The 22,079-nt window shown below is 47.9% G+C and overlaps 1 protein-coding gene and 1 long non-coding RNA gene across 2 annotated transcripts in view; one reads left to right on the forward strand and one right to left on the reverse strand.

Moving 5' to 3' along the window:
• Window positions 1-17,066, reverse strand: part of bach2b (BTB and CNC homology 1, basic leucine zipper transcription factor 2b) — a 43,794-nt gene extending 26,728 nt beyond the window's left edge. The window contains exons 1-2 of the mRNA XM_057017570.1: window positions 16,643-17,066; window positions 8,555-8,688 (exon numbers count right to left, since the gene is read on the reverse strand). Of these exons, the coding sequence (XP_056873550.1) occupies window positions 8,555-8,593 (39 nt within the window). The 5' untranslated portion in view covers window positions 8,594-8,688; window positions 16,643-17,066. The remainder of the gene's footprint in view (window positions 1-8,554; window positions 8,689-16,642) is intronic.
• A 49-nt stretch (window positions 17,067-17,115) lies between these two features.
• On the forward strand, window positions 17,116-21,126 carry LOC130516474 (uncharacterized). Its single transcript, XR_008947492.1, has 2 exons — window positions 17,116-17,306; window positions 18,252-21,126. It is a non-coding gene; the product is annotated as an uncharacterized LOC130516474 (long non-coding RNA).
• The last annotated feature ends 953 nt before the right edge of the window (window positions 21,127-22,079 follow it).

Genomic DNA, 22,079 nt, shown 5'->3' on the forward strand with positions numbered 1-22,079 from the left:
ACAGGGAACTCGTGCACAGGAACTCGTGCACACGTGGAAACCAGCCTTTGTTTTACCAGTTAAAGCGCTGCTATAGTGGGTCAGAGGTTGCCAAGATGCCTGAGGCATCTAAAACGGTCCTTAGAAGGGACCCTGTGCTTGTAGAAAAGGTGCATTTTTAAATTGTAACCGCTGGTGATCTGTGGTGTGATTGTGAGTGAGGACCTGCTGGCTGCTGCTGCAGCCTGGAGCCTTTGACATGCAGAATAACTCACAGCATCATCATCTGTCCTCTGACGTTACCTGAGCGGGGAGCTGAGCGTGTTTACAGTGATTCCAGTAGGAAGCGGAACAACGGATAGACACTTGGATGTGGCTCCAATCATCCTGTTGCGCACACGTGTGGCTCCAAACTCTCTGATTACTCAGTGTGAGCAGAAAGCAGCTCGTGGACTAGCTCGGCTGCCTCGTGTCCACCATCAGAAGCACCACCGATGAAACCTCCGGCGGGAGGAGCGGGCTGAGCTCGCTAACGCTTCCCCGTTATGATAAGAAAGAATAAAAGCCTGTTGTCATCTAAAGCCCTGCGCTGTGTGGACAGCAGGACACATGAACCAATCTATAGCTCAGTAATGAAAGGGTCAATTCACAGGCTAAAGACACGCCATGTTAATTAAGGAGCATTGCTTAATTCTGGAGGAGCTTTCACTTATACACACAGATATTCAGCCAAATGCTGTCTGAAACCTTTTCACCCGAAGCTCCTGAGTCATACTATGAAGGTGGAAGCCAGAAATGACTCACAGGCTGTTCCACAAGAATAACAGCTCGGCGCTGAAGGAAGGACTCCCAAGGACTCTTCTTTCCTACACACAGTAAATAGCTTCACGGTGCTGGTGCATGTGTTCTCCTAATAGAAGCAGCAAGGAGAATGCTTGACCAGCATTTGCTGACAATCTACTGGGTCAAAAGCTTCAAATGCACAGCTTGCTCTGTCTGAGATAAGGCAAAGCTATTGTGCCCCAAACGGTTTAGAAATCTAGAACACGTCTTTGAAATTCCACATTATGCAGCAAATAATTGGCTCTGCAGATGAAGGGGACATGTATTGTTGAGGAGAATTGAGAGGCTTAGCGAAGCAACGTCCCATCAAAGCTCCGCCAATTATGCTGGGTGCCCCTGCTCTTGTGAAAGGAATGAGGAGAGGCGTGGGGGGAGGGAGGCAGAGTGGAGGATACTGGCTAATTACCAATTCAGCCTTCGCTCTGCCCTCATGGTTGCCGCCAAATAAAACAGGCAGGAGCAACAAGCACACTTGACCTTTACAAGATGTGTTTGATTTAACCTGTCACCAAACAGAATCACAGATACAGTGATTTTATCTGTGTTATTAGAGACGTGCTCCTTCATCTAAATGCCATGATGTGACTTTAAACTTAAGAATTTACGACATTTGCCAGGTGAGGAACACAAATCCGGAATCACAAGGCTGCTCATCAACGCACCTGAGCACAGCTCTAAAATGTTGCCCGGCCAGTCAGAGTTGAGCTTCTGCACTGGTTTATATCACAACCTGCAATGGCTGCACGCGTTTATCGTATGGCTGCCTTGTGAGCATTACATAAGGAGTCTTCCTCAGTCACAGGAATTTGGTGGGCTGAAAAGAAGCAAGGGAGGAATTCCAGATGTAGAAAAGTCCGCTTTTCACTGAGAGGAAGACAAATCTACAGTCACACACTCTTACACTGGAGCAGTAGTGCACGGAGTGACCCCTCGCAGTGACCCCTGTGCACGTGCCTGTAAGCTCTTCTTCCTTTTACATTAGTGGAGATAAGCAGTGATGAACGATGGCTGACATCTTGTAATAGTTCCACAGTAAATGGAAACTTTGAATCACTGAGAGCAATGGCACGCACACACACACTCTCGCTGCACACACCAACTACAGTCAATGTTTCCATAGAGGAAAATGTACAGACCTTTCGCTAAAACGAGAGGCTGGTGCAGAGGAGGGCCGTGGGTTAGAGCGCACTCTGATCTGACGGGTGACTAACGGTGTGGCATTTCACGCAACATCTGCTGACATCTGGTAAAAGTGTGCAGCAACACAAATGAATGTCAATGCTTCACACTGGAAAACCATCCTGACCTCTCTTGCTTTCACAACACTGAAATTATGCCGTTGTCTGCTCATGTCAGCCAATTTCCTCTTGTTATTAAAGCGGCCTCACCTGTAACGACTGCTCGGTGGTGTCGTCACAAAGTCCTGAAAATCCTGAAAATCCGCCCTCAAATGTTGAAAACACACCAGCTGATGCCTCAATCTAAAATACTCCAGATGTTTAAGAACTAAGAATTCCATGTTGTGTGATAAAAACCTTTGTTCTTGCATGAAAAACATAGAAGCTGCTTGATGTATAACAGTGTAATAACACGTAATAACAGTGTAGCTTTGTGAAGGGGCTCAGCAGTTGGGAGTGTTGTCATTGTTTGGCTGCTCTCTGCCACCCAGCTGTGCAGCCTATGTGCTATAAAGAGGCTGCATGCATGTGCACCTCCTTACGTGGAGAGGGGATCGGATCTGATCTGTGGTCAGTCTGTGCACACAACAAGCGTCAACAACAGCCACGGTCTGGTTCTGTCTCTTAAAACGCACCGTATACCTGGAGAGTTAATTATTGGCAGGCCTCGGCCCCGCAGTCTGTGTAAAGACTCGTCTTTCCTGATTTGAGTTATTCTTGGCACGCAGTCAACTAGAGGCACATCAGCAGATTCTTGTTTTCCAGGAGGAGAAAGGTGTCAGGTTACAGATGGAGCAGCTGAAGTGCCTCTGAAGCAGGCAGGTGAATGGGAGCTTTGAGCCCTGCACATTTTCTGGAAACAGATGTCAAACAGGAACTGGTGTGCTCAACAGCTCTTCTGCAACAAGCTTCCTGGAGACACAATGTGAGGCCAGTGAGTAAACTGCTGCCTCATACTTCTGCTTCGGTGGGATGTGACCTACTTTCTGCAGGGATGTGGAGAATCACAGCATAACGTAGAAAGACAGAAGGTAGAAGCACTTACTTGCTGGCTGAGCTGTTTGGACAATGACTTTGGACAGAGAGCAAAATAAGGCTGACTGGCTCTAAATCAAATGTCTGTAGTAGTGGCAGAAGGGTGAGCAGCATGAGTCTGGGGGGATGGAAGGCTCCAGACATGAGCGATGCCACCAGCCAATGAGAAGGCACGAAGATAAGTATATCAACAAGAGGAGCGGCGGGCAAATGGGAGGCATTAGGGTAAGTTACAGGACAATACTGGGAAAAAGCGGGAGGTGAAAGGGACTGGCTGTGGTGGCCGAGGTTGAGTCAGGCAGGGTTCACCAAGTTCAGCCAGTAAAAGATGTGTCTGAGTGCATTCCAAGGCTTCCTCCCGCCCACCGCCTGCTCAGGAGGACTGCTGGGGTCTCTCCGCCTGCTCTCGGCTCCGTAGGTGAATATTTCCAGCCTCAATGCCAGCGGTTTAGTGAGTCTGCAGTGTGCAACCCGCCCCCCAACCAAAACATCCTCAATGAGCCCCTGCAACAAATGGGAGCCCCGCCCATTCAGCCGCTCACTCACCACACTAGGACATTTGTGTCCCAATCCCATTCCCAATCAGTGAGATCATCAACCCTGCAAAGCATTTTTGGTGAACTGGATTTGTGGGAAGTTACAGTTTAGCGGGTTCATTAACAATCAATCATCATTTCAAAGCTCCAACCAAACTATCCATGCTATGAAGCTGCGCTGAGGTGGGCCAGATGTAGCGCTGCCTTCAGACATGTCAGCGATTTCACCGCTACAAAAAGGCAGTGACTTACAGATCGGACAGAGATTACGGTGCATTAAACAGCATCCACACGACTCACAGGAATTAGATTAACGTCCCGGAGGTCGATGGTGCAGGAATATCTAGGACTGAAACAACACCGGCGCGTTGCCATGACGGCCTTGACCACACTTTCCCTTTTTAAAGATGATAACCAGGCAGAACATATCCAAGTAAACAGCGCGCCCAAGACAGAAATCTGTCCCACGATAAAAACGAATATTATTCTGCTGGCAACACAGCTTTACTAGTTCTAAAGAGGCGTCCTGGCTGAAGGTCTGCAGCCGAAAGGCATCAAATATCGATGCAATTGTCATTTCTTCTGCCAAAATGAGTCAAGATGAATAGAGACAGGCCAGTTTTATCATTTAAACTGGCACTTTAAAGCTCAGCCAAGGTTATTTGGACTGTTTTTAACATGAGCTGCAGGTTTCTGTCACACAGGCCTGAAATCCTGAGAACAGGCAGAAATTCACGGGGTTGGAGACAACAGCCAGAGGTCAAAGGTGAGGGGGGGGGTTGTTTATGCAGCAACTAATATATTCCTTGGAGGTCTCTCAAGTACGCCTATGCCAATTGCCCCACATAATGGTTTCCATGGCAATGTGTCCTGGGATCTACGGCAGCAGTATAAAATTGGACTGGCACAATGTCCAACTTCACCACATGGTGGGACACTTTCCCGAATCCTCTTTCCTCCATTCAGAAAGTGAGAGTCCACTTTTGTTTGTACTCCATTTCCATCCCCGTTGTCATGGCTACCGTTCTATAATGTACAACACACTCATGTTACAAGATTGATTTTGGACATCAGCTTTCCTCGTCATGGTAACCGAGTACTAGGAGCAAAAGTATCATCTGTGTAGGGAACATGCTAGATCTGATCGGTTCACTTTCTGTTTAAATGTGTGATTATCACTAACTAACCAGCTCTGTTTAGCAAAAGCAACCTAACGGTAATGAACTTTTACTGATCTATGATGGTGTCAGGCGTCAGAGCAGGAAAACCGGAAACTCAATCCAGCCTTGTTTAACGTCCAGGGAAGAGCTGCTGGACACGACAGCCCCTCCCCCCACTGACAACAAATTTCCCATAATAAAATAAATGGATGCACGTGGCCCTAAAGGCTGGCTAGACATGAACGTGCAGGAGAAGAGCAGCCACTGTGCAGCGGACCCCAACGCTGACATCACAGTTACGCCCCCGCCCCCAGCTCAAACACAGAAACAAACTTTGTGATTTCTGTGGGAGAATCGTAGCGAGAGGCAAATGCAAGATGAGCCAAGTCAGTGGGAATCCCCCATTACCCCCCCTACACACACACACACACACACATTCCTGGGCCACATGCATAGCAGCAAAGAAAGAGAGCAGAGCAGCAGCAGCTTTTCAGGGAGGATCACCAACAGACCCAGACCCAGCGTGCAGGAAGTGGATGCTTCTACGGGAGATAAAACTTGGTTTTTATGTTTCTGGAGCTTTGATCTAACAGGAAGTGTCTCTTACAAATGTCCCCGTGAGCAACAGTAGCTTCCTGTCTTCATTTCTAATTCATCCTTACAATCAAGTCCACACAATTATCCTCCTTACTGATAAAAGCTTCATTTCCATGCATCCATATGTACCACAGGTTGTGTAATCTAATGGATTCATGTGATTTCTTATTCATATGACGCCCTTCAATAAAGAAGTGTCGACCTGTATTTCAAGGTGAGAAAGAGGGTTGTTTCTAGTGGTCCTGTGAGTTGGGCGTGAGGCTCCAGTCCTGGAGCCTTGCCTGGTCTGTGTGAAGCTCTAGCAGCTTCCAGACTCTGAAACATCTGGATCCTTTCAGAGCCCCCTAACACAGATGTAGCGAAGTCACTCGGTAGCAGCATGAGCCGCAGCAGGGTAGTGGCAGCTGACCGTAGCCTTAGCCTTAGCTTTAGCTTGCAACAAACAACCTCAGGTGCTGACCTGCTTTTACTTTGACAACACTCAAAAGTGACCTGATCTTTTTGTCCCGGAAGGATGAAAGATGGGATAATGTTGCACAACCTTGCTAAAGTTGTCTCAGTTTAGATGATCTCCTACAATTTAGCTCCGGATGAAATAACCTAAACCAAGAATACACGTAGACTAGAATCAAAGCTTTATGTGACTGAGACTTGAGAACGGAGAGGATCAAATGTTCTCACGCAAGTCGAACCAAAGAACGTCCTGTTTAGGCAATTCAAAGGGTCTGGTGCTACGCGAAGCATAAATGATCTGCCTGAGAAGACAGAGGTCCACCTTTTCAGGGGGAGGGTATTTCTTTGTTTTGATGTGACTGCACATGGCATGCAACACAGCGGATCATCAGAACATTACATCATGCAGGAAGAATCCATGAGACTTCCCAACCGAGTACTGCTACACATCAATCACAGAAGAATCGGGGTGAAAAACAATGAAAGCCACTCGTTTCCATGCAAAGTGTTAACAGGCCACTCCGTCCAGGGGGGATCAGACCTCCTGAATTAGACTCTGGAGGTGGTCTGTGCTCAGGTTGGCCGACAGATAAGGAGAGTGAACTGAACAACTGTGCATTCTCTTTCCCCCCTTTTCTCCTTTAAACAGCTTTTGTATGGTCCAATCCTGCTACTTTATACAGAAGCACATTCACCATGCAAACCCTCTGTCTTCTAAAGTCTTCTAAAGAGCAGCACTTCTTCGCACAGAATGGATTCAAAGACATTCCAGAGGTATAAAGGGAATCATTTCTCCCACTCTGTGTCATAAGTGCATGCGACATGCCTCAAAGTGACAAGAACAATGGCCTCTTTCACTGCCCTCACCAGGCTAGAGATGGGGAGGTGCATCATGGGAAGCAGACGGGCAGACAAGCTCGTACAGTCAAGCGTAGATATTTGAGGGAGGCCTCACACGAACCCAGGCAACAAGCAACTGCACTCAAAGACATGTGCTCGCATTACTGCCGCTCGGCCAAGTGCACTCTGCCAGCAACCTTCACACACTTCACACTCCTCATTTCATGGAAACTGTTCTTTGCTGTTTATTATTATTGTTTTTTTTTAGGTTCTATCTAATCTCCTCAGTGGGTTACTTACTTTAGCTGAAGGAACATAGTGGCTAAAATAATGCTCACGTTGCTTGTTTTACCCTTAAAGTTCCGTCCGATCACCACATCCCTTCTGAATTTTCGTCTCCAAAAATAAACTTAAGCATGTGAAGGTTTGTCTCCTCCAGCCAAAAGTTCTGTTATTGTGAACAGTTAAGCAAGCAAATGATCTCCAAAAGGCATAAACTCACTTATCATTGAAACAAATAAAAATCTTTGTTAATATTTTCAGGTTTTTCAAAAGGACAGCGCAGGAAACAGGAGAGTGCAGAAACAGCTGCATGTTAGCGGCCGGTGGCGCTCGTAAAAGGAAGTCTCTCGCTTTGCGTTTGAGCGGATTTTCGCTCGTCCATTCATACAAAATCCCTCCAGTTCTTGGAGATTCGAGGGCCATCTTGCACGCACAGCTTCTCTGAGGTGTGCCCGCAGGTTAGCAGCACTGCTCAGCTCTGGACTCTATTAGGGTGACAGCAAGGTGTCTTTAGGATCGTCGTCCACCTACGAAAGATCTTTTGCAGATGGTGATGTGAATTGAGAGATGATGACCAGAACTTGTTGATGAATAATTTAGGATTCTTCCTCATGGAGAGGACACTTTTATTGCAGCAGTTGTCAGACGACGCTGTAGCTACGGTGAAGCTAAGGACCTCTAACCCAGGACCGCCCTGCGACTCTCCAGAGAGGAGTCCTCACCGTCTCAGCCCTGCTGAGGTTGCTGAAGGTGCTGGAGGCTCACTGTGAATCACACTTGATAAAGTTCCCCCTGAACGTGAGAAGAGTGAATTTGTGCTGCTGCTGCTGCTTAGTGCAGAGATGTTCAAACTTGGTCCTCAGGGGGCCACAATCCAGCCCTTTTGTGTATTGTGCCATGTCACCGTGCTTGTTACACCAAAGAACAGCGAGCATTGAAAAGAAGGAAAAGGTTTTCATCATCAGAACTGAATCCAAAAGCTGATTCATCACCCACATTTACATTTATACTACGCATCCCTCATTTACTCGCTGGAGAAGGTCCAGGATTCGTTCAGGACCCGGGTCCAATGTCAATAATGGGACAAATATCCACACACAGCGAGGACGAGGACACGCCTCACCATGTGCTCTCAAGTCTGACAGCTCGTGCTGCTACGGCACCATTCAAGCGTCTGTGTAAAGACTTCACAACAAAGGATTCCTTAGTGGTGAATGTTCATAAATACACCAACATCTGAGTTTCTCTCCATCAAAGAAATGTCCGATTTGACCCCTTAAATAACCCTGCATTCAGTTTGTCAGCTCTGTTATGAGAGTGACGGTGTGTGAATAAGGGTGCGTTGGCTTAAATCTCAAGATTTATCAGGCTTGTCTTGGTTTACTTGGTTACTCCTCAGACACGCGCTGCAAGGAGCCGCGAACCTTCCTTTTGACCTGTTTGAAGACACTGATGTCTCCAGAATCACTGCCTTGGAAGAATAGAAAGGAAAAAGTAATTCTCTGAAAACGGCGCCTGGAACGTTAAAAGTGAAACGGCTTTTGGTCTGTGTGTGGCTGAGATGCACCTTCGCCTCTGGCTCACAGTTTAACCACAACAGGAACAAAAGAGTCTTCCTGCCAACAGCAGGGGAGAGAAAAATGTTACTTACAGTCTTGTGCTTCATCCTCTGTTGGTGGGTAGTGATCATGTATCCAGCAGCGGCGCAGGCTCGCTCTCCCAGCTACATCACCATCCGTCAGCAACAGGTCATGTTTGGCAGGTGGCTGAGCGGGAAGGACCTCCCTGCAGCGTAAACACACACCCTCACGTCATCCACAAATACACACTATGCTTAGTTCAACAGGAAATAAGCAGGAAAAACATTTTAAAAGGATTTAAATCAAAGAAAGACTGATGCTAGAAAGCTTTGGGAGAGATGGTACAGGTGTTGTACTGGGAGAGTGTTCAGCTCTTTTCTCCCGTTTCTGACACATGACACATTTATGAGTTTGACAGAAAGAAAATGTCACTGTGAGTTGAAAAACCACTGCCATCCTGTGGAATTTGATGATGGATAATCAGTGAGATGTGTTCTGCCTGAGCTGCTCTGGACTTCAGAGGAGCTCAGAAAAGCTGAATCCCCACGTGTCCACCTGCTGAGGCCAGGTGTTCCTGTCACCTTCACCAGGAACATCCTCCAAACAAAGAGCTTTTAATAACCTTGAACATTTAAGTCATTCGGCCTGCTTTGAAAATCATGTAATTTCTTTGAAACATAAAAAATCGGGGAAGACCCAGGACACATTGGAGAGACTATGTCTCTCGACTGGCCTGGGAACGCCTGGGGATCCCTCCGGATGAGCTGGAAGAGGTAGCTGGGGAGAGGGAAGTCTGGGCTTCTCTTCTTAGGCTGCTGCCCCCACGACCCGACCCCGGATAAGCGGTAGAGGATGGATGGATAAAAAATAAATGCAAGTTGAAATGTCTGTGTAAGAGAGGTGGTACAGGTGCAGCTCGTTCACATCGCTGTCCTCTGTCCTTTCACCTGTCCTCGGTGACACACCAGAAGGACTGGGACGTGGAGACCCAGCAGGAGACGGCCTACGTTCTACCACTAAGAATTGGCCTACACATACGCTTACAACCGTTTTACAACGGCTTTAAAAAAGAAAAACTAGTAATAACAGGTCATAAAAAGAAAGGTATAAACCCAGAACTTCCTCATCTCATGGCTATGGTGCTACACGAGGCTCGGGGCCGGAAGTGGGTGCACCCCTGCAAAATCATCTCTCCCTCCCCATACACCAGTACACCAAGTCCCACCTGGGCTGTCTCACAGGATGCCCCCCCCTTCCCCCACATACACACACATTGACACAAACTGGTACAGCTGTTCTCAACCAAACCACCCGTTAAAAAGGTTCCACGCTTGACAGAACCAGGCTCAAACCTGTAAGCTGCCTCAAACCTTGAGCAGCAGGATGGTTCCCAGCATGTTGGGCACCTCCAGCTGACCATCAACCTCTACACTAAACTTTAGCTCCCCTGATCAGGCTCGAGGCCGGTGCTGCATCAGGTCCTGTGGGGGACCCAAAATAGCAGAAACCTGACCAGACTCAGGGATCGGTGGCAACAGAACTGTGCTCCAAATAAGTGACAACTGGGGGGAGTAACCCCCCGAACATGGCATGGAGGCGATGTAGATGAGGGCCATGCATAGGAGCGTCCCCCCACCTGAGCCCGTCCTGCTCATGAAGACACTTTAATGACAAGGGGATTGACAACATCTAAAAAATGATAGAGATAATCGGAACTCAACCCCCACCGCAATGACCCAAATCAGAAGGTTTCTTAGTTTAATGAGGTTAAAAAAAATCTTTTGGGTTCATTTTCTTGGCGTGGGATTAAAACGCAGAAACAGCCTCTCACTGAAGGTAGATGCGGAGCGCTCGGGTTCACGCTGGAACCTTAACGAACAAGCAGCTCTGACAGTCAACGTGAACCCTTGTCATCGGGATCCAAACCCAGCAACAGAACAAAGCCTCTTTCTGAAGAGCGTCTCATTTGTTTACTCTGTCTTCGGAGAGACACACTCGTGATTGTGTTTGTTGGGGCGGGGCGGGGCCAGACGCTTCACTGTAGAGCGCCTTCTGAACCCGACGCTACATGGTTCTCAGAATAATCCAGAGGGGCCAGCCCAAATCCGAAGGTTGATGGGCAGGTGTCGGAGCCGATGGCCCCCAGAAGCAGACATGGACCCCGAGGCCAGAAAGGCTCATACAAGTGATGTCGCCAGACTTTCAGCCTGTGTTGCAACAAATTCACATTTCTTCACTTCCGATCCGATCCGATCCCAATACCTGACTTTATCTGCCGATACGATACCAATCCAACACGAGAGCTCTTTTTGCTTTACTATTATTATCATCATCATCATTATTGTTGATTTTATATGAGGCTGTAACAGACTCCTCTCTACAGGCAACTATTGCAAAGTATGTGTGCACGTATGTCCCAAAAGGCAACTTGAGGTCAGAAAAACAGGAAATCCTGCTAACAGGAAAAATCCCATCCTGAAAACAAACCCAGAAGTGATTCCTGGCGGCTCTTTTCGCCTTGTTGCCCCATTCTTAAGGTTCTTCACACTCCCTCATGTGGTGCTGCTCCCAATCTTTGATTACGTTAACGGGTTTGTTCCTCCGACTTAGCATCTGATTCTCAGAATAACGGCTTTGCAAACATTCTCTGGCTCTTTTGTTTTGTGGTGTTTCAAGGGTAAACTAGCTGCACGCGGCAGACGTGTGGAAACGTTTGCTAACTTCAGTCCTCCAAAATGCTAGCCTGCTAGCTTCCTAGCTGCTAACGGCAAAGTGGATTTTCTGCCGCCAGCTAGCAATCAAGCTGGAAGGAACCAGTGGTGGAATAATTTCAGCAGATAACATTAAAGCACAGTCACAACTCATGATACTGATACCGGATCGGATCCACCCGTCCTGAGAAGAGTCTGGTTCTCAAGAGCTTCCATGTCTAGAAACACCATTATAGCATTGTGATTTATTTAAGTACAGCACAATCTACCCTACTCACACAAAACATTCAGACCATAATAATTAACTGAGGGACATGGTCCTGACACGGGGGGGACATGGTCCTGACACAGGGACATGGTCCTGACACATGGAGGGACAAGGTCCTGACACAGGGAGAGACATGGTCCTGACACAGGGAGGGACATGGTCCTGGTACAGGGGTCATCACCATCTGCTCTCCCTCCCCCCCTCCTTCACTGAAGCTATGATCTCACTGCCTGTACCAGCGATCTGCTCATTGCTTTGTGCCTCCACTGTGCTGGACTGAGTGCTCCTTCTTCCTACGGTCCTAAAGATGGTGAGTGACGAAAGACAACAAATCCAGAATGCTTTCAAGCACACTGACAGAGAGTCTTCTAGTAAAGCTGAAAGACGACCAGGACTCCAGCGCCTGAAGTCAAATAACACTGGGGAGAATCAATCGTCTTGACTGTAATATAATAAAAGGTATCACATGCTGAGCGGAGTTTGTTCCCTTGGTTGGACGTGTTGGACATGGTTAAAGGGTAATGGAGATTACAATTTAGCCATGTCCAACGTCTTGACCACAACTGTGTGAACCCACAATTTGACGGGGGACAAGGCCACCACAGATGATCCACGAAACCATCCATGCCCCCCCTTTAACAGCTTTGTCCTCTCTGTGGAATTTGTCAGAACTTTTCCTCGACCCGCTGATCAGTTTGAAAGAGAAACCAGAGGAATTTAGAGGAGACAGGAAATTGTCAAGGACACTTTTCACTTTTAAATGAAAACTGAGAATTGAGTTTTAAACAATGTATTTAATTTGTTATTGTCAGACTGAAATGTGGAATAAGGCTGCTCTGAGGACAGGGTAGTCCCAGGACCTGGGCAGGTCCAGGGTGGTCCCAGAAACCATGGGACTACCCTGTTCAGGTCCAGGGTAGTGTGGTTTGCTTCACTGTCACACTGCACCTCTGAAGGTGGATCCAATCGTGACAACAGCTGGCCAATAAAGAAAAAACAGTCAAAGAAGAAAACCCGGTTCTCCAAAAGCTCAGGACGAAAAACAGAAATTCGTCCCACAGACCCACTCGATGGTCCTCTGGACCTGGAGATATCTACCTCTGCCCGCCTGCTGCTTCAGACCTGGCCTACGTCAAGTCTGAGGTCCCCCTGTTCAGGCAGACCAGAGTCCACTGAGTGAATGGGGAAGCCTGGAAACCCATTCTGGAAATGTCTGTGAGACGCTGTAGCGGCAAAAAACCCGCTGACAACCATAATTATGTCTCATCTACTGTCATTTCCTGTAGGACCCAGAGAGAAACTGCAAACAGCCGAGGAGGCCAGACCCCAGAGACCACCTGTTCCACCTCCCAATATTTACAGCTAACATTTCGAGCCGGACGGTGAATATTTCTGAGGGGGCTCCAGGGACAAAGAGACAGAAGAACCCAACATGAAGAGACACAGTCGCCGAGCTCAGTGCCTTGATGATTGCTCTGTTACCGTTACCACGGTGATTATCTGGATGCAGTAAGACACACTATGCAGCTGCCTGGTTGCTGTTTCCCAGCGGGCTCAGCGATGACAACAACTGTAGCAAATGTGCTGTTTGACACACGTCAAAGGGAGGACGCGATGCAGCTTCCTCAGGGACACGTGTGGCTGTGACAGCTGCTACAAGTCAAAGGAAATTCAAAAACACACGCAAAATAAGGAGAGGTTGACTGTCGGGAAGGGCTGACCGAGGCCAGGATCAGGGCCAAATTCACACCAGGACAAATCAATCAGGAGAGCTGGACTTTCCTGAGAGTGTTGTGATTGAATTACAGAGCAGCCAGGAATAATCAGGTGATTCCAAACATAAACAACAGAGGGTGTATATATATATATGTGTGTGTGTGTGTGTGTGTTTATATATATATATATTACATGTGTGTGTGTGTGTGTGTGTATAAATATATATATGTATGTGTGTGTGTGTGTCTGTGTGTAAATATACAATAAAAGTCTTCAACTGCTACCTCTGCTGCTACTACTTCTACTACAACTGCTGCTGTTGTTACTGTTGCTACTACTACTACTGTTGCTGCTACTACTACTACTACTATTACTACTACCACTACTACTGCTGCTACAACCGCTATTGTTCCCACTACTGCTACTACTACTGCTACTACTATTGCTCCCACTACTGCTGCTACTGCTGCTGCTACTACTACTACTACTACAGCTTCTACTAATATTGCTGCTACTACTGCTGCTACTACTACTACTGCTACAGCTAATACTGCTACTGCTATTGCTGCTGCTGCTGCTGCTACTACTACTACTACTACTACCACTGCTACGACTACTACTACAAGATGACTTATTAACGAGCATTATGAGGCCGTCCAACCATCTATGTGACGTCCCCACGTCTTAAAGGCAAAACAAAGAAAACAATCCATTGAGTTTTACACGTGAACGCTCTACAAACCCTCTGTGGTGCAGCAAACGTGAACACGCTGACACTGACTGTGCACTCAGTCTTTATTTAGATAGAGACCAATACTGAATGTTGAGAGATTAACCAGGGTGTGAAAAGAGACAGGGGGTGGGGGGTAGAGAGGGAGATAGAGAGATGGACAGAGGGAGGGATAGGGGGAGGGATAGAGGGAGAGAGCAGGATCTTGGGTTTCTCAGCGCTGGTTCCGTCTGTGTCTCATACTGGCAGCATCCCAGTCAAACATGCCTTTGTGCTGACGTGAGCGAGCAATGGAAACATGTTTTCTTCTCTTTTTCCTGACTGAATGAGTGGTTGTAAATACAGGAAATGCTGCTGTGTAAAAATGCCCTGTGATGAAAATGATTGTTCTCTAACCAGGGAATAACGGGCGTCATTAGTTGCTGGTCAATCTGCTTTACAGCAGCACTGAGGGTTGTAGGGAGGGAGCCTCCAGCCTGTTAGCCTGGATGAGAGGGGAACGAGCTGCTTAAACCTGCCCCCCCCCTCCTCCATGGATTCATCCCACACCCCCATCACAGGGACAAACTGGGCTGGTTTCATGGTGCTGTTGAATGAACAAGCAGCAGCATCGTTACGCTTAGGCTGCCGGACAAAGGATCACTGCTCATTCCAGCCATTATCTGTTCACATGTACAGTAGCAGCAGAGCCTATATAACCTACATATAACCAAGACAATAACCTATATACACTAATGTTTGAACTGAGCAATAACAAAGAACCAGGCAATTCGATACACTTAATCTGCTTTACTCACTAAATGCAAAGCTTTTCCTCATTTCTTTGTGTGTTTTATGAGGTTTTTGACCAATGTGCAATAATAACTATTACTATTATATTACTACTATTATACTAACAATTACCCACAATTACTAGTATTAATAAAATTATTAATAGTATCATTATTATTGTTTTATTATTGCCTTCATTGTTATTATTATTGCTAATATTATTAACAATTATTATTATTAAAATTAACGCGGTAATAATTGTTAGTATTATTAAAATAGAAGACTATTATAACTACACTAGCGATATAATTATTACATTGTAATAATAATACTCGCATGATCTTACAACAATATTACAATATTGTATTCTTATATTGCAGTAGTTATTATATAATGTTGTCATAATAATTATTACTAGACAAATATAGTCGTTTCAAATATTTAAAACAACGACTTTATTTATTAAAACTCCTCTTTATTACTCCGATGCGCAGCCAGCGAGGTGAGGGAGGCGCGGAGATGTTTCCATCTCGCCGTGTGATATCCGGGAATGGAGCCTGACTGAGTCACTGTGGGCCTTCTAGGGCTGAGACCCCCCCATCAACAGCGGGGGAGGGGGGAGTCAGCGGGGGAAGGGCCACAGCTACTGTACGGGAACAAAAGAAAAGACTCCGCGCGTAAAAGTGCGCATGAGTGCTGCAGCCTCGCACGTGTTGTGGCGCGGAGCGGTGTCATAAGAACGCCAATCGGCAGCTCGGCGGCCACCAGGAGCACCTGCAGCTTCAGGAGCCTCCAGACCAGTCCAGTCCGGTCCACAAAGGTCCAACACGGCGACACCTCCGGAGTGAGGTCATGCTGCACCTCATCGCGACCTCATCGCCGCTCATCGCTCCTCCTCATCCTCATTATTTTTGTGTTGCATCAGCACAGCCAGACAAAGAGGCGGTGATGAGCGGCGCTGTCGCCGCTCCTCGGAATGCTGCATCACGGCCATCATGGCAGCATCCATCAGCTCCCCGGTGACTCACACACGTGGACGTCCAACACAACAGAACACACGACACGCTCATCCTGCCTGCACCAGCTTCTTTGTCCCCTCCCAAACACACACGCGCGCGTCCGCATTTTAGCATCGCGTAGAAAAACGTGGTGAGAAACGAGCGTGCACGTTCGACTGAGCTGCTTTATCGAAGGATTTTGAAAATCTGTTTCCTCCCCACGGCTGCTTCAGATTACAGAGTAAATCTATCATGAGACTGACTCAGACACTGCGGAGCACGTTCACACGCATGACAATGCAGGAGCGCGCGTAAAGGCGCAGATGGTTCTCATTCTTCAGCAGCTCCACTTCACCTACAAACCCATTTCAAGCGCGGCCGTTACGCACTTTGCTCATTGCGACTACAGTCACACAACAGCCGTAGTCACCTGGACCACCAAGTCACTGTCCGTGCAAACACGGCTCGCCCTTACGCAGCATATGTGCGTGCGTGTGTGACAACAATACAACACGAAGGTGGCTGCAGGACGAGAGTAATGACGCTACAAATGTCAGATTGTTGTATTATAAAGCAACAGCCGCATGACTAAACCCCTCACTAATGCATCCACCCCCCCCCCCCCACACACACACACACACACACACACGCACGCATTTGAGTCAGAGCACAACAGGATGTGGTCCCAGTTGAGTTTCACTTCTGAACCCACGTTCACACCAACAACAACTACTACACTCTTCAAATTTCTGCCCGCCGCCAGCTTTCGGGTTGCTGTGTGCGGTTTTTCCCGTCTCTAGAAGTCACTGGTTCCTCTTGGGCCGCCTGGTCTCCGGGCGGACTCTCCGAGCCAAACCTCGCCGCTACGCACAAGTTTGCCACATGAGAGCAGCGACACGACGAACGGAGACGCACAAAAGCATTCCTCCGAACACAAGCAGCCATCTGGGTGCCGACAGACTCACCTTTACTTTCTCTTCCGCTCGCAGATTTCAGCCCTTTGTCCGTAGAACTTGTCTCACATGATGACTCGATGTTGCCGAGCGGGCTGCCACCGTTAGCCCTTATTCCTCGCTCCAAACGCCAATACAACAAAAGACTACCTGTGATTCGGTTTGTTGTCGTGTCTGTAGCTGCGCGCACGCGTGCGAGTGAGCGTGCGTGCGTGTGTGGGTGCGCGTGTGCCCAAGCTCAGCGTGCCTCTCCGTCTCCGATGTTTGTTACACCCGACTGGAACGCCTACTCTCGGCCGCTACATTGTTGACATTCGCTCGCTGACGTCATCCAATCCGCTCATTCACAACATCGTCAGCGTCGCGCGCTCGGCGTTGGGGCCGCAGAGAAGCGCGAGCGCTGCGCCGTGAATGTGGCGCAGCCGCATTTGGAGAATCACACTACCGTCCTGGCGCTCAACCCCTCCCCCTCTTCCTCGCCACGCCCCTCTCAACCTTGCGCACACAGCGGGAACGTGACAGCGGAGGGTGACGCCGAGCGTGGTTACACCTGGACGCCGCTCTGGTTGGATCCGTCAGCTCCGAGGAGGCTCATTTCGGATTGTTTTGATGATCTGATGAGGTCCGCCCTGCAAATACCAGCCAGAGGGGCTGCGGGGGGCGGGGCTTGTCTACGGTAAATAGGAAATCTTGTAATAATTCACCAGGTTGTCAACATTAAACCCACATGACTGTAGAACTCTGGTATGTGGACCACTGGCGCAAAGAATGGACTGATTTTATTTTAAAAGCAGAACCAAGGTCAATTATTCATATGATTTTATTAATTTATTTGAAAGGAGAAACTGAAACCATCAACAATGACAAGAAGAAGACAAACACCGCAAATGGAGAGCTATCTCTCCAAGGGAAGTCCTTCCCATTTTCTACCGCATCTTCCTTATCTGGGGTTATTTCCCAGTTATGGATGTAGCCATACTGGGCAGATTTTCCAGGATAGAATTAAGGAATCTTTTCATCTCATCGCTGGTTCACACCTTCTACAATCCCTACAATATAGGAAACCATAGCAACAATACTCACTAAAGGAGCTATGATGTGACTTCAGTTCATCACACAACCATTATGAACTCACCCAGGTGTTGGTTTGAGAGGTGAGCAGGTTTGAAAGAGCGGCATTCAAAGGCTGGCAGGAAGATTAATAAGGGAATTCTGCTCTTAATCAGGAAAATACAGCATATGGTTGCTAGGCTGCAGAATACTGGCTGTAAAGAGACTGTTGGTTCTGAGATCTGAAACTGATTGGGCGACTACAAAAGTGAAACTGTACGTGTTATATTGAAACAGCTAACGGTGCTTCCTGCTGCTGTGATTGTTAAATATCCAGTTTAACAATCTGGAGAGCCGTGTTCCCTTTAAAGCTCAGCCACAGTAGGTGAGGGGGCTCCTTTTGGAAGCAGCTCACATTCTTTTTGGACAACACACAAGGAATGTTTTAATTCCTGATGTAAAGTCCACCCTCGGGGGGTTTGCATGTTATTACGAATTATCACAGTGAAGCAGATGTTCCCAGCTCCCAGCAGCCATCACTCATCCCAGCTCCTTTCACTGGTGTTCACAGGAGAGTTCCTGCTGCTGTCACACGTCTTAAACTTTACACAAAGGTGGGGATAAAAAGGAGAACGCTGGTAGTTTGTGATGTCATTACCACTGTCCTGCCATGGAAGGCTGACCTGCTCAGGGAACATCACACCAGCGGGTAGCAGAAGACAACCAAGAAGACCAACGAAGAAGACAGGGACGGCGGCGCGGGGTCCGACCCCTCACTCTGTGTTCTGTTTAATTGAATAAACCAAGCTGTGAGAATCCCTCCAGCACACAAGAGTGGTCTTTAACTTGGATTAGTAGGAATTGAGCAGGTTCCTCAGGAAACCGCTGCCTGTACAGGTGTTTCACTGAAGGTTCTCACCTCTATTTCATTTGTTTTCTGTGGGTTTTAATGTTGTAAGTGTGTGTAAATGCACCTTTGTGTCCACAGGCTACCACACATTGAGTGCAAGTTCAAAAACATTAAAACTGTCCTAGAAGAGACGCCGGGAACCTTCCAGAAGGAACCTCCACTCATGTTCTGAAGAGCAACAAGTCCGGGCAGAGACACAGGAGGGCGAAATGCAGCGTGTGAGCTGAAAGTGTCTCCATCAGAGCTGCAGGCTGACAGCAGCAGGGCTCCAACACACACGGCTGCATGTTGGGAACATTCGTCCACGGGAGAGGTTGGAATGTTGAAGATTCCAGGAGCAGGAATGTGCCTGCTGGTTCTGTGAGGAACCACTGTTGGACTGGCTGACTGATATGGAGTGGGGTCACGCTCCACCTGCGGCTAACCGCTCACACACACACGCACACACACACACACCTGGCTCTGTTCACCTGATGCTTGGAGATGTTCCTGTTGGGACTGGTTTATCTTTGGTTTAGATCCAGAGTACCAGAGTATCAGAAATCTCCGCCTCAGAAGCTCCAGTCTGCTGGACTCTACAGGGGCGGTGGACCCAGACCCAGAGCTCTCTAAGCTGCTGGTAGTAAAATCCGAACCGTCAGGCAGCCCAGCGATTGGATGGCTTTGAGTTAGCGGCTGGATGCTCCGGATGGTCTGAGTAAACAGAGGGGAGTGGATGGCTGTGAGGGGTGAGTCATGAGGAGAAGGCCTGGCTCTGGATGTGTGTGCTCCACATGCCTCAGTCTGCACAACATCCGCTGCACCGAAGGCCTGAGTCACCACAGCCATACTTCTCTAACCGCCCTGTCGCCCACATGCGGTGGGTTGTATGCTGGGCTGTAATAACAGCCTGTGTTGAAAATTGCACGCTCATTTCTTGAGGCTCCCTCTCAGCCTTTAAGTTGGTTATGAATATTTCACTGCACATTTTCTGTCCTCTAACCAGAGAACCTTCTCTAACCTTCTGTTCTCTACTCCAGGGTCCCTCTTCTGCTTGCAGGGTAAAAAAAAAAGAATGAAGGTCTTTACGATCCACGAAGATCAGCTGGACTTTTGAGAGAAACTGGAAGGTGTTCTCCCTCTTATCAAGGAGATGATGATCTGACCAAGATCATCAGGTTTTATATATATGAGGGTAGGGGTCAGGACAGGAGGTGAGGAGAATCAGAACCAGGCTACCACAAACCCTCCAGAATATCCTTCCCAACAGCGGCTCAACTGTAGGCTGACCTATAAATGGAGCTCTGGCTCCTGGCTCCTTCTTCTCCTGGCCCCAGCAGACTGGAGCAGCATCTGTATTCTTCTGGGAGCTGCTCCACTCTCTCCTTATAATGTTTGATGGTCTGCCAGGGTCTACCAGGGTCTACCAGGTTCTACCAGGGTCTACCTTTATCAATCAATCCTCATTTTCATGGACAGATGTCATGAAAAAGACGGTGTCAGGGATTCTGGTCTGATGGACAGACTGTTGTCCTGTCCATGATCAACATTCCACAGTCAGTCCAGCTGAACGGAGCTGTATTCTAATGCTGCTGTGGCTCTCAGACCCCCAGTTCAACGAAGACCTTCCAGTGGTTTGCTGCTGCGTTTTGGGTCTTTGCCTTCTTCCACTTCAGCTTTGTTCTTATTGATCTGTTTGTTTGTCTGACAGGTTCCTGCAGCACCCTGGTACCTGGGAGAACCTGCCAGTAGCAGGGTCTATGAGACCTGGACCCACTGGTCTTGGGTTTCTACGTCCTCCAGCAGTGAGCCCACCTCACTAACCAGCTTCACACCTGTGTGGGACCATGGCAGCATTAGCGGCTCCTGTTTCTGCTCAGCCTTCAAATGACCTTTGACAGGATCGTTAGGTGTTTGCGGAGCTGCGTCTGAGGTCTGGTTAGAACTTGGTGAAGACAAACTTTCCTCTTCCTGCTACACCTGGGCGTTGCCCTGGTGACCTGGTGACATCATTGGTAGCTACTGTCCAGGTGGTGATCATGAGGCTCTCAATAAAAGCAGGTTCACACTGTTACTGCAGTCGAACTCCAAACAGGAGTGTGATGTGTGCAGGAGTAGGACGGTTCCGGAGAAGACCTCATTCAGCTGCTCAGCGAGCGCCAGTCGTCGCCGCGGAGACCGACCAGGGATTCCTGCAGATTAATAGAATCCTAAATGGCACATGGAGCAATATATAGACCAGCATGTGAGATATTATGACCCAAATTCGGTCCATTTTTAAAGACGGCACATCTCTCTCTGCCACTGCTAGCCTATTTATGTCACCCAGTTTCCATGGTTACCACTCTGTAGATAAAATCTAAAGCACATGTTGGTTTTCAAGTGCAACATCTACTTTTGCTCACAGAAAAAGAACCTAAGTGTCTTTAAGACTGATGTTCATCCCGACTGCTTGTTGATCTCTGAATGACTGAATGGTGGATGATTTGTGTTACCGAGGCAACAGGAGTTCTGATAAAACTCTTCCTTTACTCAGGACCAAACTGCTGCACAAGCACTTCAGCATCTGTGCTTCATTCTTTCTTCTTTAAAGTCGAGTCGCTGATGAAGTTCCGGCTTTGGTTTCTTTGCTTTACACTGACGTTGCTTGATTCCCGATGAAGGAAGGTGATCAGAACGATCCCTACCGGTCCGCCGACTTGGTCTGCAGCAGCGTTCTGGGTTCCCTCAGCAAGAAAAACACTCAGATCAGGAAAACCTGCAGACGTCCTCAAGCAGGGCAGCAAGCAGGGTCAGATGAAGACAGCAACATGTTCAGTGATTGGATTATTCCACGTGACAATCTCACACACACACACACACAGGGGAGCAGAGAACAAAGCTGGCAACAATAGCTGTGCTCCTGCATCCAGGGAACACACACACACACACACCACACACACACACACACACACACACACAACACACACACACACACGACACACACACACACACACCTGGCTGGGTAGAAGGAAGATGACATCATTTCTCCACACTGAGTCATTGTTCCTCATTTAGCTTCAAACACAGTCACGAGTGCCTGAGATAGTTCCCTCTTTACATGCAGCTCAGTTCATTCAACAAGAAGAAATCAACTCCAGCGATCGTTTATGAGGCTCGCGATCGCCCCTCTGCCATGACATCATGAAATCACCGTGGACCTGGTAACAGTGAATGTGCATTTCTTTGTCCATGACAGATTCTGACAGGACTGATGAGAAACACTGGGAGCTAAGCGACACCTTGTGGTGACTCGGGGGTATTACATATAGTGCAGATAGGTGACGTCAGGCTGTTTTCAGATCCATCCCTCCATCCACGGCTATGAGGATGAGCTAAATAACAATAATAACTATTAGGATGAGCTAAATAACAACTAAATGTGTGCAACAAATTTCCCTATTATATTTTTTCTGTGTAGGTCTTTAAATGCGTTCATGTGTTTTTGCCTTCTATCTCAGGAGCCTCAAG

Source organism: Takifugu flavidus, chromosome 19, assembly GCF_003711565.1.
Source record: "Takifugu flavidus isolate HTHZ2018 chromosome 19, ASM371156v2, whole genome shotgun sequence".
Lineage (NCBI taxonomy): Eukaryota > Metazoa > Chordata > Actinopteri > Tetraodontiformes > Tetraodontidae > Takifugu > Takifugu flavidus.